The following is a 26,278-nucleotide window of genomic DNA, read 5'->3' on the forward strand; positions in this document are numbered from 1 at the left end:
CACCACCACCCGGAGTGGCCCGTCAGCACCCAGCTGGAGCTGGAATATCAACACTGTAAGCACATAACTGAATATATTCAATGAAAAAAAAATATATATATATATATATATATATATTCTGTATATATGGAGGTCATTTCTGCCCGGAACATTTTTACATAAAATTAAAGATATAAGTTGGAAATTCAATCATTTGAAATAAAAAGTAATATTTTTTTTAGATAAAAAGTTAGTCATTATTAAAACTGAAAACATTTTTTGATAAAAAATGAACATTTTTAGATTTAAAAAAAGTATGTATGGAAGCCTGTTTGCGCCAATAAACAAAACAATACAAAATAAAAGAAGTCATGATTTTAAATCAAATTATAAGACTGAAAGGTCAAAATAATAAAAATGTCAGTGAGATAAAAGGCAAACTTTTACAATAAAGCCAAAATATTATAGTGCTTTGATCTAAAAAAAATACAAATATAATCCAAAACACTAAATATTAACCAAAGTAAAATAATTTCATCAATCCAAATACTGTCAACTATCCTACTGCTATTTCTACAAATAAAATGTAAATATAAAATCTTTGATTATTATAATACTTTTTCAAAATAAAGTTACAAAGTTCTTTACATTAAAAAGTAAAAACAAGCTAAAATAAACTACTACTACTACTAATAATGATTAAATGTCAAAATAAAATCTTTGTTTAGTGCTTAGTAGCATACCTTTCAAAATAAAGTTACAAATTGCTTTACATTAAATGTATTGTAATAAAATGGCCTACATTAAATACAATCCAAAACATTAAAGATGAAACCAAGTAAAATAATTTTATTCATACAACAAATACTATCAGACCAGTTATCCTATTAATAAGACTACACTATAAATCTTATAATATTTTTTTTAATATAGTGCCTTTCAAAATAAAGTTACAACGTGTTTTGCATTGAAAATAGAAATACAATCTGAAAGTCAAAATAATAAAGAAGGTGAATTAATTTAATCAAAACTAAAAAAAAATACTATTAGTTATCCAATTAATACTACTACAAATAATAAAATGTAGGCTAAATATAAAATCTTTGTTTATATAGTAGGGTACCTTTCAAAATAAAGTTAAGAATTCTTCACTTTAAAAAGATTGAACGAATATAAAAGTAGTCTTAATACAAAACCCCAAAGCATTAAGTATAAACGATGACGACAAATTAATTCATTAATCCTCCTCCTCCTCCGTCTGTGTGTAAACAGCGCAGCGGGGATGGAGGGGTTAACCGAGGCGGTTCATTCCCCGCTCCGCCACACGGTGGGGACCGGAGGATTCCCCGCCGCCGCTCGGTCCTTCCCCTTCAGTCTGCTGCCCCGCTGCTGCCGCTTTGTTGTCCCCGTCGAGGAGGTCAGTCAGTCCGCGCAGCAGCAGCAGAGCTCACCGAGCAGCACAGGAGCCCGCACGGGAACCCCCGCACTATTTCTCCGCAGTTTGAACGCAGAACAACACGTGAGTAAAAAACCCGCAGCTCGCGCTGAGGGGGAAATAAATGCGTCTGAACCGAAGCTGGTTCTCTAACTCCGGGTTTTGTGAGCACGAGGCGTGCGCGGCTTGCCGGGTGATCGGGTTCAGATTGATCACTGATCAGACTCCGGGTTCGTCGTCTTTTGTGAAATCGGCCGTGTTTCTGCACGGTTTTTTTGGCCGCAGTTGACGTGAAGGAGCCGCTGATGTGGCGCCTGTGTGGAGGATTTATTTATCGGACCACTTGTTACTGAACATACACGTTGCTGTTACAACTGAGCTGAAAACTGAAGAACTGACACCTCAGTCGTGTTTTATAGATTCAAAAAACTCCCAGAATCGAAATATAAGGTAATAAAAACGTGAATAACTGATAACTTCACCTGCTGTAAACGTTATTGAACAATTATCAGAGATCTGGTTAAAACAGCTGGTTTACTGAATGGACTTTGGTTCGAACAGAAACTGAAGGCAAATTTGATTTAAAAACTGCTGGACTTTGTCTCAGCTTTGTCATAGTCAGTATTTGTTTCCTGCTCAACCTATTTAAAGCTTCAGGAGTGTGAAACTACTTTTAGACAAATACATTTCTGCTTTTTTTTTTTTTCAAACTATTTAATGACTTAAGTAAGACACACAAAAAAAGGCACATTTACCATTAAACGTAGTGACGTCAATGGCTTTAAATGGGTGTTGAATGCACAATTAAATCTACTAAAAGTTAAAATGTCTACAGTTTTGGATATCCTGGTTGTCGCGTTTCTTGTCCACACTTGTACAAAACAATTCAGAAGCAATCGAGGTAATTAGTGAGGAGGTGTCCTTTAAGGAGCCAGGCTGATCCAACAGGGTTGAAATCTGATTTTTTTAATTAATTTTTTTATAAATGTTGTCTTGCAGCTGACACACTACAAAAGAAGTTTCAGTTTGGATTGCAATTTATTTATTTTGTTCAGATCTCCAGTTGTATTTTCTTCTGTTCTAAATGTCTAATTTCACATATTTGTTTAATATAGTTTAATAAGACAACTTATGATCGAGATGAGATGTTTATTTGCCGGCGTTTTGGCTTTGAAACTAAACCCGTGATGCTGGTGTCGGTAGATTCTCACTGAGATGTGTTTTGGTTGAATTATTGAATATCACCTGTTGATTCCAGCGAGCTTCGGTTCGTCACCTCGTTGTTTTGTTGTGTTTCACAAGATTTTATTGACTTTCTGTTTTGGTCAATGTTTTACTTGTTTTCTGTGTTTACAACATTTTAAACTTCGTCATATGGTTTGTTTTTTTGTGTTTATTGTTGTTATTTCTAAACTTTTTTTCCGTTGGCTAAAATTTTGTAACATTTCCTTTGTTTTAGTTTAATTTAGATTTGAACGCATTTCTTTTCTGTTGTCGTATCCAGAGGATTTATTTGAAAGTCTGAATAGTAAAATAACAAAACATGAATTGTGATTTTTTTTTTTTGTGTGCATCTGGAGGAAGTTTGAAATGTGACTCCAGTCAGATTTCTACAGATGCTCAGTCTGGACGCTCAGATTGGATTTCTGGCGTCACTTGTAAACACGACACTCGATGATGTCATCATTTTCAGAGAGACAGTGTTCCTGTACCTTCCTGCTAAAAGAGAGTTTTTCCTTCTGTTGGAGGTTTCTTCATGTTAAAAGAGAGTTTTTCCTTCTGTTGGAGGTTTCTTCTGTTAAAAGAGAGTTTTTCCTTCGGTTGGAGGTTTCTTCTGTTAAAAGAGAGTTTTTCCTTCTGTTGGAGGTTTCTTCTGTTAAAAGAGAGTTTTTCCTTCTGTTGGAGGTTTCTTCTGTTAAAAGAGAGTTTTTCCTTCTGTTGGAGGTTTCTTCTGTTAAAAGAGAGTTTTTCCTTCTGTTGGTGGGTTCTTCCTGTTAAAAGAAAGCTTTTCCTTCTGTTGGAGGTTTCTTCTGTTAAAAGAGAGTTTTTCCTTCTGTTGGAGGTTTCTTCTGTTAAAAGAGAGTTTTTCCTTCTGTTGGTGGGTTCTTCCTGTTAAAAGAAAGCTTTTCCTTCTGTTGGAGGTTTCTTCTGTTAAAAGAGAGTTTTTCCTTCTGTTGGAGGTTTCTTCTGTTAAAAGAGAGTTTTTCCTTCTGTTGGAGGTTTCTTCTGTTAAAAGAGAGTTTTTCCTTCTGTTGAAGGTTTCTTCATGTTGAAAGAGTTTTTCCTTCTGTTGAAGGTTTCTTCATGTTAAAAGAGTTTTTCCTTCTGTTGGAGGTTTCTTCATGTTAAAAGAGAGTTTTTCCTTCTGTTGGAGGTTTCTTCTGTTAAAAGAGAGTTTTTCCTTCTGTTGGAGGTTTCTTCATGTTAAAAGAGTTTTTCCTTCTGTTGGAGGTTTCTTCATGTTAAAAGAATTTTTCCTTCTGTTGGAGGTTTCTTCATGTTAAAAGAGCGTTTTTCCTTCTGTTGGAGGTTAAAGGAGTTTTTTCCTCCTGACTTCTGTGGCAATATTTGAGTTTTGGGGTTTCTCTGAATTATGTTGTAAAAAAATAAATTATGTCAGCCAGCTCAAATATTTGCGATCAGGTAGTTTTGTAATCATTTTGAAAGGTCAAACTCAGGAGAAAATAAAAGTTTCCTTCAGAACTTTTGGCGTCTTTTTTTTCAGCATTTTTATGATCTGTTTTTATTCAAAAATGACCTAATTGAATTTCAAATTTTTATTAATGCAGCTCTGCTTCTGTCTTTATAACAAGTTAGAAAACATAGAAAAACAGTTTCATAAATGTCTCGTTTTATTCAGAGTTAGTGAGAATAAACAAAAACAAAAAAGCTGCAGATCCTCCGGTCGGTGGAGCTTGAAATAAAGAGCTGACCATATTTCTTTTCCTGACTGATGAGTCGATCAATCAATCGGGGGTCTAAACTGAATCCAGAGCTGACCCACGTCTGAAATGTCAAAACTGTTTAGTCCAACTTACATAACGTCCTTTTAACATCGACGTCGTCGGTGTTTACGAGTTTACCGGTTCTGCACTATGGATGATAAATGCGGGTCAGCGTTGAGTGTCGATGCTCGGCCGATATTTCAGCCTCACATCGTTTCCTCGACGCGAGGCTGTAAATCAGTTGAGCTGCACTCCATCCGTGACCTTAATTACGTTTCCATACGCCCGGGAGGGTCGGACCCGAGACGTCGGTAAACGTCTGGACGACCCTCACACAGGAGCTCTCGACCGGTTGGGCTGCATTCTGGACGCCTTCGCTGTCGAGCCGAGTTCGAAGCCGACGCCCACAACCGGTTCGCCCTATTTGCTGGAATTTAGCCCGGAGGGTAATTATGGGCTGGATCTAGGTTTGAAACACTCAATCACATTTTTCTGTTCCTCAACTGACGAACAAGACAGGTCGCTGCTTTTCTTTATTTCTGGCAAATTTAAAATGTAAAATCTGATGAACTTGCTGATTTTTTTCAATTTTTTAAGATAAGTTTGCGATATTTTTTTTCTAACTGTCCGGAACCAAGTCCACCACCAGGTGTGGAGCCAAGTCCACCACCAGGTGTGGAGCCAAGTCCACCACCAGGTGTGGAGCCAAGTCCACCACCAGGTGTGGAGCCAAGTCCAAAACCAGGTGTGGAGCCAAGTCCACCACCAGGTGTGGACCCAAGTCCACCACCAGGTGTGGAGCCAAGTCCAAAACCAGGTGTGGAGCCAAGTCCACCACCAGGTGTGGAACCAAGTCCACCACCAGGTGTGGAACCAAGTCCACCACCAGGTGTGGACCCAAGTCCACCACCAGGTGTGGAGCCAAGTCCACCACCAGGTGTGGAGCCAAGTCCAAAACCAGGTGTGGAGCCAAGTCCAAAACCAGGTGTGGAGCCAAGTCCACCACCAGGTGTGGAGCCAAGTCCACCACCAGGTGTGGAGCCAAGTCCACCACCAGGTGTGGAGCCAAGTCCACCACCAGGTGTGGAGCCAAGTCCAAAACCAGAGTCCTGATCTCAACATCATGGACTCGGTCTCTGATTATTTAAAGAAACAGAACAAGTCTAAATCGAAAGTCCGGACCATAAACAGAACCAGTTACTTTATGTACATATGTTTGTGAGTAAACACTGGTTTCACCAACTGAACTGTGAACAGCAGCAGAGTCGTCATGACTCGGCAGAAAACGGCATGAACAGGTGAATTCTGGGAAACCTCAGCGATGCATTTGAATGTCGGAGGAACAACGGAAACAAAGCAGAGATCCCTCTTCTTCTTTTTTTTTTTTCCTCTGTTTACAGCGTCCGAGTCTAAACAAGCAAGATATCCGAGCGGCTCGGTTTTCCCACGCCACACCTCCACCGCTGCAGCGTCGCCATGGAAACCCACTCCTCTTCAGGCTGAGTGGGAATCAAGTTGTTCTGGGCGGCCCGGACTGTTTTTTTACCTGACGGCGGATTAAAGACGGAGGGTGGGATTCAGTAACCGGGGGCGACAGGCTGGGGCGGCACCTCTTTTTGTTCTGGTGGACAATGAGTTGTGCAAAGTCATTGTTTCACTTCACAGGAAGCTGTTTTGGTTTTAAACCGTGGGACAAAAACAAGAAATTTCATGGTATTTTAAAATTATTTTGATCAAAATATAAACCAATGGATCAATTAATCAAAGGATAAATCAAAACTGGTGGACTTCAACGAACAGTGAAAAATGTATTTCTGAAACATTTGATTATTTTACTGTTCTTTTGTAAGAGCATCGGCCTTATTACATAAATGATTCTTAGTTTTTGGAAAATAAAGTAATTTAAGGTGTCAAATAAATGCTGTGAAAACTAGAAGCAGCAAATAGAAATACACGAGAAAAGTACCTCAAAATATTGCTGAGGTTAAGTACAACCACCATCTGTGTCATCAATATCTAGACTGAGGACTGAAACAATTACATGATTAATTGATGAATTCATTGATATAAAATTCCATTATTTTGATAACAAATTAGTAGTTTAAATCACGTTTTAAGCAAAAAATGACATGAATTTTCAGCTTCCAGCCTCTCAGATTGGAGAATTTGTTGCTTTTTATGATCAGAAACTGAGTCACAAAAACCAAGAAAATGAAATTAAACTATTTTCCAACGTTTCACAGAAAGATTTATTTGTCAAATTGAGAAAATGGCATTGATTTAGCAGCGGGTGGTGTTTTTTGGGGTGGAGCTGCTCCTGACTCCCGGGATCAGCTTTACGTCGGCAGGTATCGAGTGTCTCTGGAAAACAAGGTGTCACGGTGAGAAGAGGGCGTCCTCAACGGCTGGTTTTTTATTATTGTGGTGAAGAAATGTCAGAACTGAGCTGAACGCCGTGTGTCGAGTTTCCCCCCTTTTGTTGTCGAGGGGAAAATTGTGTCTGAAAGCTGCCATTGTTTCGGTGGGACCCTGAGGAGGGGAGGTGGAGGGGGGGGGGTTAGTGAAAGGAGTGTTGGTGGGGTTGAAGTCAGGTGGGAAGAGGACGAGAACCAGCTGTAAGTTTAGTCTTGCATCCCCTCGTGTAGTCACTAGCAATTCTAGGCTGGTAGTTGGAGGCTGGTAGTCGGAGGCTGGTAGTCGGAGGCTGGTAGTTGGAGGCTGGTAGTCGGAGGCTGGTAGTTGGAGGCTGGTAGTCGGAGGCTGGTAGTTGGAGGCTGGTAGTCGGAGGCTGGTAGTTGGAGGCTGGTAGTCGGAGGCCAGTCGCCACCATGTTCAGGTTATCCATTAGCATTCATTGGTGAGCAACTAGCCTTCTAAGGCTAATGATTTCAATTCAATTTTATTTAAATAGCAGCAAATACCAATTTAAGTCATCTCAGGACACTTAACGCGTCGTTATCAGAAATACTTTACTTATAAAAAAATGTTCAGTTGAAGATAGTATCGATATTCCCATCTCACTTTTGCCAAGAAAGTAAAACTGTAAACTTCCCCAGAAGTTGAAGTGTCTCTTCAGGACGACGGCATTCGGTTGACATGAGGCTTTAAACGATAAAACAAATGGCGTCTTTGTTCGTCCCTTCGTCGTCCTAATATGAGATTTAAATTTCCGGCTACAAATAGATTTTCGAGCTGTTTATGGAAAGAACAGCGAGGGAGGAGTGAAACAACAGAGCTGATTGTTGTTGTTGTTGTTGTCGTCGTGCTCGTTTCTGATGGAGAGAAAAGAAGAAGAAAAAAGCAACGTGGAGTTGAAGTTCTGCTGCCAAACACTGAATGATGGACGCTGTCAGAGGAAAAAAAAACAACTGCCAGCAAAGACAAATTGTTGTTTTCAGCTTCAGTGTGAGGAAGCGCTTTTCACAGTTTGGAAGAATCTCAAAGACAAAACTGGCCGTCTTTTGGTTTCCACTTGGAGACTCTAAAATGTCCTTTCTGAAGAACTGCCGGGACTTTGTCATTAAAAAACGCTCAGTCATCAGATTCGAGGCTCTAGAAAGTAAATACTGAGTTTTTAAGTTTCCGTTTTCGTTTGGTGACTGTGACGCTCTATTCAAATCTTATTTCTCTGTGTTAGGAGCTGGAATTAAAATGAAAGTTTGGACCTGTTTCCACATCGCCGTCATGTCAGACTCTTTAAATACAAACTGATCTGTGAGCTCAAAACAGAAACCTGCTCTTATCATTTTCACTGAGTGTCGTTGCGTCATTCAGCGACGCTCAGCTGTGTTGTTGTGCCTGGTACAACCAGAGGCTTCAGAAGGAGGAGGAGGAGGAGGAGGAAGAGGAGTAATAAAATCAAGGAGGAACCAGCACACTTATTTATGAGTTACAGCTCAGAATGAAACTGAAGAAGACTTTCTTTTTTTTATATCCCCAGTTTGTGGATTGTGTTTCTGGTGTGGCTAAACCAACAGTAATAACTCAATCAAACGAATGTAAATCCAAGTATATCCTTTTATTTGAACTTGGAAAAACGAAAACGCCCTTACTTTGAATTCTGTGTACAGATTTTGGATCTCCGTCTTTTGAGTTCAGTGTTTGAGGTGTTTCCTCCTTTAAAGAAGTGTCTTCAGCTGCAATACTAGCGAGTGCCACTAGAGGTCGGCTCCAAAAAGCCTCCGGCTCCATAGACTCCCATTCAACTTCTCTCATCAAATCCAAAGTGAATAAAATGTGTGCATCAGTTATCTCGGTGTTGTTAGCTAAAGTCACTCCTTCTTCTTAGTTTTCTGGAGGTCCATCTGAAAATAATCCCTCATTCATTAGAAAAGAAGATTCAAGAAGACCTGTTTTTGGGGGCGTGTCTGTTTGATTGACAGGCCTGTGGTGCAGTCAGGTTACAGCTATCGGTGGGCGGGACGTAGTATCGTCAGGTTTCCGATCAGATCGGTCTGATCCACCGCTGGCTCCTCCCCCAGCTCGTCCAAATATGGTCACTTCCTGCTCCAAACCGCTCCAAACTAGCAAAGATGTGAACTGGAGGCTTCACAACGTTCACAAACCGACGGGTGACATCACTGCTAGTCGCCACTCAGCGACGTTTGAATTCTATCTTTTGATCATCTAGAAAGTCGTCCCTGGTCATCGACTGAAACGCTAACACGATTCTGACGCACGTCGGCATCAACGCTGTGCCGAAGAATCTCGTGACTGAACTCGGGAAGGAATTTTTAAAACCCATCGGACAGTTATATGAAGACTGATATTTGTTGTTTCTGTTCATATAAACGACTTCTCTCCTCGTCTCTGTGCAGCTCTGTCGAAGTCGTGCCATAAATTCCTCCTAAACAGTAGTTATGTGACGGATCTGTCAGCGTACACGGTGAAACGACAGGGTGAAGCACTCCGGGTGGTTGTTATGGGCTCGTCTCGGCCCGGTCGGCGGCCCGGCCTCCAACTTCCTGCAGCTTGTCGTCAAAGTGGTAATTTACTCTCGTGTTTGGTGTCATCAGAGCAACACTTTGGTCCCGTTTAAGATGCCCTCGTTTCCACTCAGCCACATGTAGCATGTCCTCTCTGCTGGGCTGATAGTAATCCATCTGGGTTTCCTTTGGACTCGTCTCACTCCACCTTCAGCAGCTTTCTTACAATAACAGTTTAGCTCGCTAATATGTAACTACAGTACACAAACAGGTGGATGGTTTTAAAGCGAACCTGAGGTCAGCGAGCTCCTGCACTGAGTGAAGGAGTACATGGAGAGAGAGAATAAGCAGCTCCTTAACAACTAAAAGAGCCCGTTGAGAAGGTTTAGTTTGTGATCAGGATGCATCCCAGACAAGACCCCGATTTCAGACAAATATTCCTTAATAAACAAAGGCTAACTCGCCATAACTAAGAAACTATTACTTACTTTTAGCTACTTATAACTAACAACAACTCTGACTATAACTAACTGATTGGCTAAATAACTACCAAACTAACTCGGACTAGGCTAGGTTAGGTTAGGTAGTTACTTTATTAATTTACTATAACTTACTTCGTAACTAAACGACTAACAAACACACTAACTGTTGCAATAACTAACAATACATTTTACTGTTCTGACTATAACTATGATTCACAAAGCGTCTACAACTAGCTATAACTGACTCGCTTAAATTACTAACAAACTAACTCTGACTATAACTTACTGCAGCTTTACCTAAATTACCAAATAACTGACGAAGTGCCATAACTATACCAACCGAACTACAACTGGTTAGAAGTTACTAATAAAATAACTCTTGACTCTAACAGACGGACTAAATAACTAAAACTGCCGGGACTTCAGCTCGACCTGCAGCGCTTCCAAGATGGTTTTAAATCACATTTCATGATGTTTACTGCCTTCGTAACGAGCTGCAGACGACGTAGGAACTCTGGGAACAAACGGGGAGATCGTGTGTTTCTGTCGGTTCTGGTTGCACAGTTTTTGCAAAGACATCAGTTTGTTTGTGTGTGTGTGTGTGTGTGTGTGTGTGTGTGTGTGTGTGTGTGTGTGTGTGTGTGTGTGTGTGTGTGTGTGTGAAACAGCAGCTGCTTTGAATAGCATGTTCTGGTTTCTGGTTTTATTTTCAGAATTTTTTTTCACCAACTTCTGGCTAATAATTACATTTAAATCTCATGTAGAGTAAATTCCCAACAAGGACTTCTTCTTCTTCTTCTGCTTTTCGTCCAGCAGCTGCAGCACAGAGTGGCTCCGTGGCACTTCTAAATTTAAAAAGGCCTTTGTTTCAGGGACCGTCTTTTATTTTTTTATTTTTTTGCGTCAACCACAAGTACATAAATGCTTTGTCATGTTTTACGAGCTTCAGTCGCAGAATTTAGAGCCGCAGTGAAGCCTTGAAGGCACCGTTGTGTCATTTAAGGGACCAGCCGGGTGATCTTGAAAAGAAAATGTCTTATAAATATGAATTATGTGTATTTAAAACATGATGGATGTTATTCCAGAGTGTTTCCTGGAAGTGTCACGGCAAAATTCGTCCCCCAACGTCTTTGCAAAACGGGACGTACATGTCTTTGTAAAACTTCGACCTGGTCTTCGTTAAGCTCATAATACCTCCCATCTGGCTTTGCTTGCGCCAGCTTGCCAAAAATGTCTTTCCCATTGCACATTTCTCCTCCCTGTGCCATCCCTGCAGGTGGCCCCCCCCCCCCCCCCCCCCCTACAAAAACTGGCACAGGCCGCCGAGTAACAGTAACCCATTTTACAGTCATGGGAAAAGTGGGTCGGCAACGGGGCTTCACTGCCAGGAGGGAACATCGAGCTGAACTCCCATATTTCACCCAGATTTTCATAGTCAGGGCCATTAATGTGAGGAGGAGGAGGAAGAGGAGGAGGAGAAGGAGGAGAAGGAGGAGGAGGAGGAGTTGTGCATTGAGGCCGATTTGGACTTTCCATAAACATACTGTAAGCCATCACACAGGAGTTATTAGTTATTTGTGGGTAAAGTCATCCAGTCAGTTCTGTTTTCAAAGAGACGATTTAAATCAAAAGAAGATGGAGCTGAGATGTTTGGGAATAATTTTATTTTTTAAGTGTGTTAAATTCCTATTTTCACTTCTTGTGATTATAAATAAACACGCCATGAACTGAAGATATAAAGAGAGACCACATTTTTAATCAGTTGTTTATCGATTTTAATAATTCATATTATTAAGATAATTATTTGTGATATAAACTAAGAAAAATAGCTGGTTGGGTTGTTTCACTTGTGTATATTTTTTGGGGGCAAATTTTGTAGCTTTTTAAAAAAAGAGAAAGAGAAATGTCCAAATGCGTACTTCAACGTAGTATGTAACAAAATACGAGCATAAGTAATTTCATATCCATTCGTATCCTAAAACAGGAAGTACAAAAACAAAACTGTGAAAGGGATCCCCATAGATTATCTTTTAAAATGATTTTCCCCATCAGGTGCGTTTCCATCCAACTTTTTTTGGATGATTTTTTGTTTTGTGTGGAAATGCTCAAAAATATGCACGGAAAGTTTTTCTGCTTGGCTGAGTTGGAAAAAGTTCCTGTATTGTTTGAAAATTTCAAAAATATTTTAAAGAGCATACAAAATGCCTGATCGATACGAGGTTCTTTATCTGGTAGTGATTGATTAAAAACAAATAAATAGAGGAATAAACACCAAAACACGTACCGAACAGGGTCCATGAATTAATAAAATAAAACAATAGTTTTTGACAAAATAAGAATATAACTCAAATACATATTAAAAAAATCTTTCCACAATTATGTCATTTTAAACAGTAAATGTGGCTTTTCTACGTCTAAAATAAATATCTTACAATCTGCAGATAATCTTCAAAACTACATGAACATCTCAGATCTTTGAAAAACGGCATGTTGTTTCGACAAGATGCAGAAAATCCTGGTTTGCTTGTGAAGCCGGAGATATCGGTGACGGATATCGGATAAATGCGTGATGTTGGACGCGAGAAATCGTCTGACTGCTGGAGATGGTGGTTTGAAGACAGCAGGAGTTCGTCCCCCCCGTCCCCCAGCTCACAGATTGCGGCCGTACTGGTTTTGCGGGTGTAATCCTGGAGATCCCCCCCCCCCCCCCGCCGTTCCTGATGGTGATCATCAGCTTAGCGACGGAGGTCTGAGGGTTCTTCCAGCATCTGTCGCCACTTGTTCACATCAACTTCGTTTCCCTCCGAGCAGATCTGTTACAATTAAACCAAAAGCCGTGAAAAAAAGATAACTGCAACTGTTTTCCAACCTGAACGTCCGCTGGGCCGCTCGTTTATTTAACTTCCTCGTGTGTCTCCTTCCTGTTTGCAGATATAAAGCATCATGGGGAAAGGCTGCCTGACCGCGAGCAAGTACTTCCTATTCCTCTTCAACCTCATCTTCTTTGTGAGTATTTTACCTTCACTGGTGATTCTTGATCTTTTTTTGGCGTAACCATCAGTGTATAGCTACCGGAGCATCGGCATGAAGCTCCGCCCCCTTTTTTCTCTCCAAGTGAGGAAATGAAGTGTTCGCAATTTTCTTTTGATCCGCTCCTGTTTGCCCTGTTAAGGTTACAGTATTAGACTGTTGATACAACCACTTCCTGTAGCCACTTCAAATTAAAAGCCCCTTGAGCATTTTGGCAAGAGAGAAATGCTTTATTTCTGAAAGAGGCTTTTATTGTGAAACATTCAAAGGAAGGTGTTTTGACTAATATCAGACAGGAACACTTTCGATGAGTGAATCAATATCGCTTTCACTCAAAGTAAACAATATAATCCTGTTGTTTTCAACAGTTGCTCTGGATCACTCATTTAAACTGTTATTGTCGGATTTCAGTCGCAACACGTTCCTGTAAATGTTTCAGAATAAAAGCCCGGTTAGAAAATGAAGAGTTTCTGTCTGCCAGAATGTTAGAGGGCTTTTAATTTGAAGTGCATACAGGAAGTGTTTGTATCAACAGTGTAAATGGGAGTGTATCAACACAACTGCGAACATTTTGTTTTGTCACTTGGAAAGAAAAAGTGTCGTAGCGTCGTTCCAGCAGCACTTAAACCTGCGCCTATACTGCAACCAGCCACCAGGGGGTATTCAAGACATTTTTGGCGCTACTTGTGGTGGGCTGTCATGTCGGACATCTTTATACATCTATGACTTGAATGTGTGCTTCTTCGTTACAGCTTTATACCTTTAACATCTCAATGTTTATCAGCTTTAACAACAGACTTTAGCTGTCTTTAAACTTCCGTAGTTTTTACGTCGTCTGAATCAGAGCTTTCAGGAAAAAAAAAAGAAAAAAAAAGGTCTTTCTCAGTCGGAATTACAACTGATATTACCTCTGCTGTTATGTCCACATGGTATTAACCCCCAAAATGTCCAGGGATTATTAGATATGCTGTTTATCGAGGCAGCTAAAAAAAAGAAATCTCGAAAAAAGCAACAAGGAAGTAGTTTTCCCATCAAAACATATAAAACATTTTTCTGAATGAGGTTTTCTTACTTCTAGAACACATTCTCTTCATCTCTCTGTTATTATTATTGGAAATTGGAGCTTCACTGATGTGTTTTAATTCTCCGAAACTACCACAAATTATTTTTTTTAATTTTTTCTCCCTGTAATTGCTTTTGCTGCTGCAGTCGGCCGACAGCTTGGCAGAAGACGATTTCAACTGTTCATTCATGTTCTGGTTCTTGTCTCTGTGAGTCTTAATTACAGTGCAGATGAAGTGTTTGTGGCCTAGTTACCACGGCGATACTCACTTTCTCGTTTTCCTCTCTCTCCGTCTGCGAAAATGAAAAATCTATAATCTGAGGTTAAGAGCTTCTTACAACCTCTGTGATTGTGCCTCAAATCGAACACATTATTTTATTATGTTGTGTGTGTAACTGCGTGTCGGTCAAATCTTCAGACTATTAATGTCGACAACACGAATCATAAATTACTGGAAAATAAATAAATAAACATCCTGGTTCCATCTTTTCCGGGCTTTCAAGTCAAAATTAGAAAATTCTTTGTTGAGCCATGTTATTAAAAACGATACCGCAGCTTTTTATGAGATTTCTGTAGGTTTTTTTTTTTTTTCTCAAATAAATTAGTTTGTATTTAATTACATTTATATGATCAATTCGTTATTTTGGTATTAAAAAATCTTGAAATTTCAGTGGCGTTTTAGCAGCTGCCACATCTCTGAGCAATCGTATTATGTTTTAAAGCCCACGTTTCTTTTCTGATTTGTCTTGTTTGCTGATCCTCCAGCTGTTGGGGGGCGTCATCATGGGCTTTGGACTGTGGCTCCTCCTGGACAATCAGAGCTTCATCGTCGTCCTGAGTGAGTTCGCTGATCGCCTTTAATGTCGTTTTTCCTTTCAGTTGAATAAATGAAATAAATTCAAGATTAGAACTAGAATATTTCTGTGATGTGCAGCGTGATTAAGTATCAAAAGAAGTGATTCCATATTTATTCCTTCATCGGTAGTGTTTTGAAAAAACCTTGACCTGTGATATTTTTCAAATTCCCACGATTTTACCAAGTTTTTGGAGAAAATCCGCCCCCAAATCAAACATTATTTGACACAATCATCACGACAAAACTCAGCGAAATCCTGGAGGGGGCTGAATTATAGTTGTTGTTTTTTTGTTTTTTTTAAATGCAGCTGTGAGTGGGATGAAGTCAGTTTTCTGTGCGTGTGTTGCTTTCATTGAAGATGGGATAAAAACCTCCTTTTTTCCCCCAAGTATATGTATGTATGTATGTATGTTCTCAGAAGAAGAAGAAACAGGTGGCACCTCTCCAAGATTTTATTACTCTTTCGTTTGACGTGTTGAAATATGATAAACTTGTAGATGAGTCAGGGTTGTTGGCAAAAGTCAAGTGGAGATTAAGGATGGGCATTTCAAGTGGAAACACCCTTTAATCGCTGAGAACTATTCAACTATTATTGGATTATTAACTGCCATTTATCTGCATTACCGCCACCTTCTGATGGGAGTAACACATTACAGCTAGCTGGTGGTAAAAACAGGGAAAATAGGGAAGAACGATATTCGTATATGCTATTAGATTAAAATTTTTAATGACTGTTCGAATATGATGACTCATCCCCAGCAGGACGGAGTTTGTCCATTTACTGACCTACAAACACAAGTAAAACACTTTTGTTGAGTACAATCAGACTTTTTTGACATCTTGTGGTTAAAAAAACACTCGTAATCAGTCTGGTTAGCTTTAGTGAAAGCTAATTTAGCCATTACTTCTCTGTTTCTGAAGTATGAAAACTAAATTTTGATGCTCCGTTGCCTTATTTACTTTTTTAAATGCAAATAACTAAGAAAGTAGCATTATAGTTAATCCTAGTGGAGGAAAAAGTAGCATCAAATAAAGTAGTCCTGCTAAAAGATAACTTAACTGTGTTTAATCAGCTTTATAACAAAAAGCTGAATCTGTTTTTAAAGTTTTCTTTCTGGTTTTATGTGTTTCATAATTCTATAAAAGGTATAAAAGTTTATAGGTTCTACAGTCACACCAACTATTTGATCAAAACTGAGAGGTGATTTCTTTTTAGACATCTTAGGTTGGGTATAAAAATCATAATACCAAAAATGAGACTAAAAGGTCTGTTTGGAGGCTCAGCGTCGGACCGAACTCGTCGTGAAGTTCATTCAGGCGTTAAAAAAAAAGGCTCTTTAAAGGTCACGAGTTTAACTGAAAGAGGCCTCGTAGACGCAGTTGATCCCGGCGAGGGTAAGAAAGGACGAAGTGTCCGCGAGACAGAAAAGGCTCAGAAGACGTCTGCAGAAGGCTCGACTGCAGACTTATAGAGACGGACACTGAGCGAGTTGTAACGGAGCAGCGAGAGCGTCACTGAGGACGTTTGTCCGCCCGGCAGGTGTCCTCCCGTCAGACACTGGGCTCTTTCTGCTCCGTCCGGCATCAGCATGCATCACATCAGCCCAGTGCGCTCACCGCCTTACTCATCACACACACACACACACACACACACACACACACACACACACACACACACACACACACACACGCACTCACGCACTCGCCGAGCGCCGCGATGCGTCGGCGGCCCGGCCCGGCCCGGCCCGAGGACGGACAGCGTGGCTTCCAGTGGACTTCATCGGGCTCGGACGGGAGGATGCGGTCATGCGACGCCAGACCGCACGGCGGCGGGTCGAAGCGCAGCGGGACAGTTTAGCTTTGTGTCCGCGACATAAATGAGACGTATTGATGCTCGGTGGAACGTTTTTTTTTTCTCTGAACCGGGCTGATGATGTGGACGACCGAATCAATGAGCTGCCTGGTGCAAACATGCGAGAGATGAAATCACACTGCTGCCATCGGAGCTTTTTCACAAAGAGAGCGTCGAGTCACAACGAGAGCAAAAACAAGACCTCGGGGTTTTTATCTTTTTGCTTTTAGTGGTCTGATGTCGTCCCTCTCAGATAAAACTCACCTTTAACCTTCCTCCTCTCACGTTCGCTGTCTGGGACCTGATTTTATTTAATGCCTAATAACTCGTTTAAACTCACTGAACACTTGTACTAATACATTTGTGGACATAAATTACTTAATTTATCTCTTGAAAAAAGCAGGACATTATATACTCTGTAGTAATAAAAACAAAAGGCAGTTTTGAAAGATACTTTTATTGATTACGAAACAACAGCAAGTCTCACAAACTTCTATTTTTACCACATTAGTAGCTTATAAGCTGTTAATTATTCTGACAACTGAATTTGAGTGACATGGACTTTTTGTTTTGGTCGAAGAGCAACTTTATTTCACGTTAACGAGCCGTAGACGGCGGCGTCCACCCAGCAGGGGGCGCTGTGGTTTTAAACAGACCTGACAAATCTGGACATTTGGAAACTAAAAATAAATCTGAGTCTGAAGTTTACACACGATGAACATCGTCTGTTACGATTCACCAGCTGGTGTTTCAGCTGCTTGTTACTGCACACGTCTACATGTGTAAAACCAGTTTTCATTTCCTGCTCTGTGTACATTTCTGTGTTTCACCGGACTGTGACAGTAAAACATAAAACTGATGGTTCAGATTCTCTCGTTTGTTTTTTCAGACTAAAAAAAACATTTTAAAGGGATTAAAGTTGAGATGAAATCACAGCAGCGAGCCAAACGTAGACTTTAGCACATAATTAACACTTAATATGTTAAAAAGTAGATTTCTGTTTATGTCACTGGTGCTCTCGAGACTTTTGGACGGGATGTTACGAACGTTACGAATCCTCCAGTTCAGATTCTGTCCGTCACCATCTTGATAGTTCAAAGCGGTTTGGAGCAGGAAGTGACCATATTTGGACGAGCTGGGGGAGGAGCCAGCGGTGGATCTGATTGATCTGATTGGCAACCATGACGATACTATGGCCCGCCCACCGATAGCTGTAACCTGACTGCTCCACAGGCCTGTCAATCAAACAGACACGCCCCCAAAAACAGGTCTTTTTGAATCTTCTTTTCTAATGAATGAGGGATTATTTTCAGATGGACCTCCAGAAAACTAATAAGAAGGAGTGACTTTAGCTAACAACACCGAGAGAACTGATGGACACATTTTATTCACTTTGGATTTGATGAGAGAAGTTGAATGGGAGTCTATGGAGCCGGAGGCTTTTTGGAGCCGACCTCTAGTGGCACTCGCTGGTATTGCGGCTGAAGACACTTCTGGATCAGAACCATTTTACAGACCTGAAGCTACGAACTCTTTTATAAACAGTTTTATGGTTTGGGACGGTAACATGTACTCTGCACACCGACAGTAATCGCTGCCGTGTTGTTTCTAACCTTCGGCTCTTCGCTGCGTCTCCTCAGGTAATTCTACGGCCGTGAAGGCGGCCTGCTACATCCTGATCGGCGTCGGAGCTTTCTCCATGCTCATGGGCTTCCTCGGCTGCTTGGGGGCCATTTACGAGATCCGCTGTCTGCTCGGCCTGGTGAGTGACGGTCTGCGTGTTAGACGTGACGATGAAGGTTTTTCAGGCGACTTTTTAAAGTCCAGATCAGATCAGCGACGGACCAACAAGGTTTGAAAAGATCTGGATTTGTTGAATTTGCTGCTACGAGAGGTTTCCATGTTTTAACAATGGATTGGAAACCACTGAATACTGTATAAAATAAATATTTAAATTCCACTTAAATGATGCAGTGCCTGGCGTGGTTTGAATATGTGTTCTGCCATGAGATATTATAAACAGAAAATAAAACTGGCTTTGGATTTACAACATTTTCCATCATCAACAAGCTGTGCGGCCGCGTTTGATGTCTTTTGGTTTGAGTTAACAAACAAAAGTGAAAAACCTGCAGAAGGTTTAAAATATCTTAACAGATTTAACAGTCACAGCTGCAGCCACATCTGGATCTGCAGGTGTTTTTGAGTTAGTGTCTTACTCCTTCCTCCCTCCTCCTCCTCCTCTTCCTCAGTACTTCACCTGCCTCCTGCTGATCCTCATCGCTCAGATCGTGGCTGGCGCCCTGATCTACTTCCAGAAGGACATGGTGAGTTTCTCCTTTTCTTACCCAGAAGTCAAACGTTGACAGGACGTGATTTTATTCTGAATTATTCGTACAATAAACCGTCATCTTGTGATTGGTTGGTGTTCAGACCCACAATGCATCACAACACTTGCTGAATAGCACTTTAACTGAGAGCTCGATGTCTGATGAGGTGAGTTTAATACCAACAAACTGAAGAGGAACATGAAGGCGTTTTGTGTTGCGGCGCCCTCTGGTGTTCAGGCCGAGCTTTTTTAAAAAACAAAAAACAATTTGCAGAAAACTGACTGAAGCAGCTTCTTTTTTAAAGAATACTTTTCACTGTATGTTTTATTTTTTTCAGTTGGTGAATGTTGTGTTTTTTTTAAAAGTTTATTTTGAAAAGTTAAACCTCTCTAAGTTTGTCAATAAACGTATACCGTCAGCGCACGCTTAATTCTCCCCCGATTTTCCATCTCTGTTTTATAAAATGTCAGATATGTATGAAACGGGATACTCTTCCATTGAAACAATAATTTTTCATGGTTCAGTTCAAAAATATACGAATCTCAGGATGAGGGTGAAAAGAATTTAACACAATTTAAAACCCATAAAAACAGTCGGAGCGACTAAAATGCTAAATTCAAGTAATAAGTTATAATAATTTAAGAAGGCTTAAATAAAACAATAAAAACACTTACACTGCTTAATTAAATATTCTGTTTTCTGCTGTAAAAATATTTCCTTTGTCATTTTGTTAATATTTTTGGAAATAAAAACTAAAATTACATCCAACAAAAATATAAACACTTTTGTTTTTGCTCCAATTTGAAATAATCGACGACCTCTTTTATGCACACAAAAGATTTCATTTTTCTCAAATTCTGTTCTAAATAATATCACATTTCACATATTTTAAAAGATGCCATTTTTTTTTACAAATACAAATCTTATTGACTCTAATTTGAGTTCATATGTTCCTTTAACGTTTACCTTTCCATGCAGCCAAGAAACAAAAGTTGAAAACTATCTGTTTGGCTAAAGCACTTGGAAACCAGATCGGCCAAAAGTCTTGTTTTGCTGCGATCTGAAGGTCAAAAACAGATTTGAAAGTGAAAAAAAGATCTGAAACTGTAAAGAAATCAGATCTGGATCTAAAAGCATAAAATCTACAGCTGAAAAAATAAGTGCTACAATTTCAAAATTCATAAGAAAATGAAAATTGAAACTAAATTTTTTTTTAATACAAAATATTTTCAGAATTGAATCAAAATTATATTCAAGTTGAAAAAACTTTTCTCACAAGTTTTTCTAGTTTAAATACATTGATTAAGATCAAATCTTGAACTTTCAGTTTAAAATTGTAGTTTTTCATGCCTGAACCTTAACAAGATGCTGAGGAATGAACTCGGAGACGAAGAACGGCCCAAAACTCTGAAACTACTGGGAAAACCTGTTTGCGGTTGTTGTTGTTGTCAAAAAAAGTTCGATGAAAGTTTATTTAATACAGAACTTTTCCCCAAACAAAGTGCTTCACAACAACAACAACAACAACAAATAAATGTTAAGTAAGGCCGCAATGATCGGGGTCCAAAGCAAAGTTGCAAGCAGTTTGGTTTTTTTCCAGTAAAAATGCATGAAAAAGTCAAAATATTGGTGTTAAAATTTGAAGAAAAAACGAATCCCATTTTTGTTCTGATCAGATCACATTTACAACCATTAAATGCAGAAAACCGATTCCTTTCAAAGGCTGCCTGTTTCTTGCCATTCGTGTAAGTCGTTGCTGCAAATCCTGATTTGGTCGGTAAAAAGAAAGAAAAAAAACAGACAGCGCTTCGAGTGTTTCGACCGTCTCAGACTTGGACAACCGAGAGTTTGAGTTCACGTGTCCTTGCTGATTCAGCTGCACGTCTTTGCGTGAAGTATCTCGGTTGAAAAGAAAAATGCTACGAAGAGGAAGCCGGTACTTCTGAGTAACAGATCTCTGTTTATTGGATGTGAACATTTGTTGGAAGCTCTTTGCAGCCACTGTGCTTTCTGCCAAACTTCGGTTCAACACTCAGGTCTAAAGCCTCTTGGAGGGAAAGATATCCAGCATCTGGTCTGCCGTGGTTTGGATCAATTCAGCCTATCCAGGTGTTGTTTTTGGCTTCTGATGGAGTTGACTTGATGCTCCTGAATAAACCAAAAAGATTTCATGGATCTGCCTCCCAAACTTTATGCACTCGTGTCTCGTGATTATTCAGGAATGTGAGATAAACATGGATCTGAAACCTTTTGTTTATTTTGGCCCCAGATGTAGATTTACTTTCATTTTCTTATGAAAATGTTTTAGATTTTAGTCAAATGTTTGTCGTTTTATTTTTGTCCGTTTTAATCAAGAAAAATGTGACATTTTAGTTGAGTTTTTATTAACGACATTATAGCGGAGTTTTCGTTATCGACATTTTAGCCGAGTTTTAGTTTGCGACATTTTAGCCGAGTTTTAGTTTGCGACATTTTAGCCAAGTTTCAGTTTACGACATTTTAGCCGAGTTTTTGTTAACATCATTATAGCCGAGTTTTCGTTGACGACATTTTAGCCAAATTTTAGTCCGGTTTTCCTCAACAACATCTTAGAAGACTTTTTCTCAGCGACATTTTAGCCGTGTATCTACCTATACTAAAATAAGATCAGATAAATTAGATTAAATTCTGACACTCAAACGAATATAAATCTTTATTTAATCGTTAGTCCCTGAAATATTTCATTCACCTTGTTGAGTCGCTACGTGCATCACAACACGTGTTTTCATCAACCCCCCAAAAAACCTGCTGTGTTTCAGTTAAATGAAGAGACGTCCAAGATCGTCTCCAAGGTGCTGGACAACTACCCCGGAAACAACTCGACCACGGAGCAGGCCTGGGACTTCACCCAGAGGAAGGTGGGTTGGAGAGTCTTTAAAGCTCCTCTTATTGGGTCAAAATGCACACTGTCTTTATCTTATCAGCACAAATACAAAACCCATCCATCAAAATCTTCTTCAGTACTACAAAACTGCCAAAACTCCCCAACTAGAAACGAGACTAAATGTTCCTTTAGCCGGTGCTCATTTTGAAGCCAAAAAAAGCCGATTGTTTGTGTTGCTGTAGACGTCCAATATTTCAGGACCGAACCCGTAAGGTTTGTCAAGGCGTGTTCATTCCTTGTCAAACATTCTCCGGCTGCCAGCGACTAAATCTCTGAATCTCCGTCCGTCTGCAGATGGAGTGTTGCGGCTGGACCGGCCGTCTGGACTGGAGCGGTAACATGGTCATCGTCAACAGCTCCCAGCTGCTGTTTCCCTGCTCCTGCCAGAACATCTCGCTCAGCGCCGAAAACGTCTCCGACAGCGGCTTCTGCGAGGCTCAGACGCCCGACTGGCCCGTATACGACGTGGTAATCGCCGTTTGTTTTTTCTAGCTCGTCTCGCCTGCTTTCTGTCTCTCGGCTGGGTTCTTTTTTCTGTGATTGATCTACTTGTGTGTGTGTTTTTTTTTTGTTTAATCAGGGATGTTCTGCTAGCGTGGAGAGCTGGCTCCTATCCAACATCTGGGTCGTCCTGGGAATCTGCCTCGGAGTGGCTCTGATTGAGGTACGGCAGCAATCAACGCTCGTAAACACGTCACGCGGTCGGCGTCCGTCCAAAGATTTTAAATTTTAAGAGAACCTGCAAATGAAAACCCAAATTAACGCCGGTCTCAGTCCACTATCGTTATACAAAGAGTTGGTTCATTGAGATAAACAGTTGGTGGCACAAACTTTTTGAATCGTAGAAGACGACGCTGCAATTTGATGTAATTAAAAAAAAAGAAAAAAAGAAAAGCAAACGTTTGAAATGTCTTAAAAGAGAGGCCGTAGAAGATCTGACATCGAACGCAAAATAAAAAGCACGAGTTGATATTGGAAAGTGCAGGTTATGTAAAGATAAGTAAAAGGATGTTGAAATAAATGATTAGTAATAAAGGTAGCCGGTGTATAGCAGCAGATTAGTAAAGACTTAAAGAAGGAGGATGTAAAGGTGTGTCGTCTGCAAACTTGCAAACAATTTGGTGATTGACGACGTTGCCCAGCATGTATGACGACAAGAGAACAGGACCGAGAACACTTCCCTGAGGAACACCACATTTAGCATCAGTGTCATTTTAAAAAGATGTTTTTAAGGATATAAAATAATTGATCAGTTGTGTTTTTTTTGTGCGTGTTCGGCAGCTCCTGGGGATGATCCTGTCCATCTGCCTGTGCAGGAACATCCACACGGAGGATTACACCAAAGTGCCAAAGTACTGAAGCTCACAGGAGGTTAATGTTGTTGAATTGAAGAAACACAGAAAGTTAAAGCGTTTTTTTCCAGCCTATATTTGGTGAAATTGTGTTCAAAAAAATTAATGTGCATTTTTTTATCTTTGTATTTTGTTTCCTCTGAAGCTTTTTTATTCTTTCTTTCTCGACCCAGTTTCCTTTGAGCACTTTAGAAACTTTTTTACTTTTGAACTTCGGATCAGACAGCAATGCTGAAAACGAATTGAATTTAAAAGGAATCTCGCGGAGAAATGTGTTGGTATAAAACAAAATGACGGGTGAGCTCTCATTATCGCTGGTATCCATAACGTCAAATTACCACTGCATGCTTTTATTTTCCCTTTAAAATCTGAAAATAAATCCTATTTGTCTATAAAGACATAAAGCAAAGCTAAGTTTGGGAGATTCTGCAAGACAACAGATCTGGAAACTGGAAAGTCCACCTGGTGGATAATGTTTGATTTTTTGATTTTTATACACCAGTGTTTCAAGTAATTGTGAAATGTCTTAAAGTACTTTGTATATAATTTTAGTGATTATTTGTGTGAATCCAAAAAATATTATTGCCAGTGTTTTCTTTAAGCAGCTGGTCTCTCCTTGAATTATTAAATGTCGTATTATTTTTTTTAAAATGTTTTCTTAATTTCTGTTCATCATTCTGGAAATAATAAGAAATAATGAGGTACTAAAGAGATACTTGTTTTCTAAAAGTATCGCTCCCAGTTTACAATTGTCTTTTGACAAGCAAATATAAGACTCTTTTTTTTTTTTCAGCTTTAAGCATACAACCCAGTTTAACCCAGAAGAGTTTGAGGAGTGAGTTGTTTCTTTTTAACATTGTTGGATTGTGTGAAAAGGTAAAAAATTTACGCGACAGAGTATTTTGGAGCAAGAAAAATAAATATATTTTGGGGAGTTGCATCTTGGGAAAAACTCATTTCTGTACAATTTTAACTTTGAGCCAAGATGTGGTTTTTATAGCGTCCTGTTTTCTTTTTATGTACAGTCTGTATGAAAACCATTCCATTAACCCCATAATGGTGTCTTAGAGAAGAAGGGTTTATCTGTTTAGAACTAGATGGACTTCTGGTGTTGCAGCTAGCTGGAGTCGTACGTACGCATGTACTCACAACATTCATTCTGTTTCATTTTGCCAATAAACTGATTACAGTAGTTTGTGTGCGTCTCATCAATTACTGCTTCGAACATTTCAACCTTTAAGAAAATTCCAGTACAAACGTTTTTTGTTTTTCGATGAGCGTTTTAGCATCTTTGAGCTCAATTGTTTCGGTTTTTGCTCACGCTGATGGACTTGGCGAGGTATGACATCACACATTGGTTTTTGCGGTTGAGCCAGCTTGAAGCCCAGATTTGTAGCTCATGAAGTCAAAAACACATTTGGTCAAAACTGAATTAAAATGTATATCTGATTTTCAAAACCACTTATAAAGTATTCAATAAAAATGATCATTTAGCAAACGAGCAAATAAGACAAAGCTAGTTTACTGTTCTTTTTTCTTTTTTTTTCCCGTTTCACCGATATCTTACCAACTGAATTTGTTGTGCCACGTAAACACAATAAAATCCAGCTTTCGAACTCGGCCGGTACGCACCGCCATGCTTTATCGGCACTTCTACATTTTACTCTTGGTGTACTGTGATTTTTTTTTTTTTTTTTTTTTTTTGTGCACATGCAATTCTCACAAGCAGTTGTTTTTTTTTAGTTGGTGCTAGATTGGATCAGCGGGCGAGATCTGTTGTTATTGGTTATTACGCTGTGGGAGGATTAAGGTTACGGACCAGTTGATTCGCAGTGAAACAACCAATCAGACTTCAGCGTGTGCTTCCGTCTGGTTGATCTAATCTAACACCAACCGGGTTCCCGTTTCCACCGGCTGCTTTTCTCTATCGGCAGCTCATTTAAGTAAATAACTGAGTGATTCGTCCTCCTAAACATGCCTACATCAAATATTCAATCACTTAATACAACCGAATTGTCTCTTTCTACAAACTTGAGTTAATGAGAAATAAATGGCTGAAGTCACCGTTGGTTGACTGAGTGCCACAACTTCATGTATCTGTTTCAATTTAAAAGTTCTGGTCTCAAAATAAGAGCCCTCCTGTCTTTCACACACACTCGTACCGTCTATTAGATTTAGAATTTTTTTTAAAAAGTTTTACTTTTGTTATAATCTCAAACACTGAAATCTTGGCAGCAGTTGCAGCTTCCCGTCCTCTCGGATAAGTCGGACCAGACTTTAGTTTATCCCGTTGGTCCTGGCAGATCCTTTCAAGCATGAGACTGGATGAGAAGCAGTAGACTATTTGAGGAGGGATAAGAGTGGATGCATCTCCATCCCGTTACAGCAGAGAGAGTTTGTTCTAGTTGTGGAATCTATGGCCATGCATGACTGTATGTGGAAATAATAAAATAGTTAGTAAAAAAGTGGATAAAAACGTAATGTTAAAAGACCTCCACTAAATCAACCTACAGACCATGTAAAGTATTTGTATTTGACTTAATGAAGAAATAACGTGATAATACACTTTTAAACAAAAGATGAAGTTCATGTGACTTTTACAAAATTAATCTCGAGGTGTTGATTATTTTGTCAGATTGATGAATAAATACATGAATAGAAGCAGAACAATAACACAAAGCTGCAGCTGCACACATCCTGTAGTTTCTGCTCTGACCACCAGAGGGCGACGTCGCTGTGCTCAGAAACCTTATTTAGTGCTTCTGTGTGATTTCACAGACTTTAAGCATTAATGATCTGAGTATTAACACTTTTTTTTAACACATTATAATGTAGTTATAAACACATAAGTGAAATTCATTTTGTCAACAAACACCAGCAAACAACAAGTGCAAAAAAGATCAAAAACAGCAACTAACAACATAAAACAAGAATAACAACAAAGAACAACAAACAACCATCATCAACAGCCATAATACCAACAAACAAAAACAACAGCAAACATCCTTTGACAACAGTAAACAACACTTAAGAACAGCCAACAATAAATATCAATAAACAACAACAACAAAAACCATCAGAAGTTGTACCAAGGAAAGGAGCTCCACCA

At 39.6% G+C, this 26,278-nt stretch overlaps 1 protein-coding gene across 1 annotated transcript; it reads left to right on the forward strand.

The window, feature by feature from the left end:
• Nucleotides 1–1,326: 1,326 nt before the first annotated feature.
• On the forward strand, nt 1,327–24,361 carry LOC138631185 (CD82 antigen-like). Its single transcript, XM_069715986.1, has 9 exons — nt 1,327–1,498; nt 12,698–12,772; nt 14,625–14,697; nt 18,208–18,329; nt 18,817–18,891; nt 21,693–21,791; nt 22,112–22,285; nt 22,398–22,481; nt 23,099–24,361. The coding sequence occupies exons 2-9, from the start codon at nt 12,710–12,712 to the stop codon at nt 23,174–23,176; spliced, it is 768 nt and encodes a 255-aa protein (XP_069572087.1). The 5' UTR covers nt 1,327–1,498; nt 12,698–12,709; the 3' UTR covers nt 23,177–24,361.
• The last annotated feature ends 1,917 nt before the right edge of the window (nt 24,362–26,278 follow it).

Source organism: Brachyistius frenatus, unplaced genomic scaffold, assembly GCF_029030835.1.
Source record: "Brachyistius frenatus isolate BFR_SWC_R1_liver_20210118 unplaced genomic scaffold, ASM2903083v1 Contig_150, whole genome shotgun sequence".
Taxonomy (NCBI): Eukaryota; Metazoa; Chordata; class Actinopteri; family Embiotocidae; genus Brachyistius; species Brachyistius frenatus.

What these genes read in the sequence shown, in the direction of transcription:
- LOC138631185 (XM_069715986.1), top strand. Translation starts at nt 12,710, where the DNA reads ATGGGGAAAGGCTGCCTGACCGCGAGCAAGTACTTCCTATTCCTCTTC. An exon ending in TCTACTTCCAGAAGGACATG is followed by an intron (nt 18,892 to 21,692) that starts GTGAGTTTCTCC and finishes GCTGTGTTTCAG; the next exon opens with TTAAATGAAGAGACGTCCAA. An exon ending in TCGGAGTGGCTCTGATTGAG is followed by an intron (nt 22,482 to 23,098) that starts GTACGGCAGCAA and finishes CGTGTTCGGCAG; the next exon opens with CTCCTGGGGATGATCCTGTC.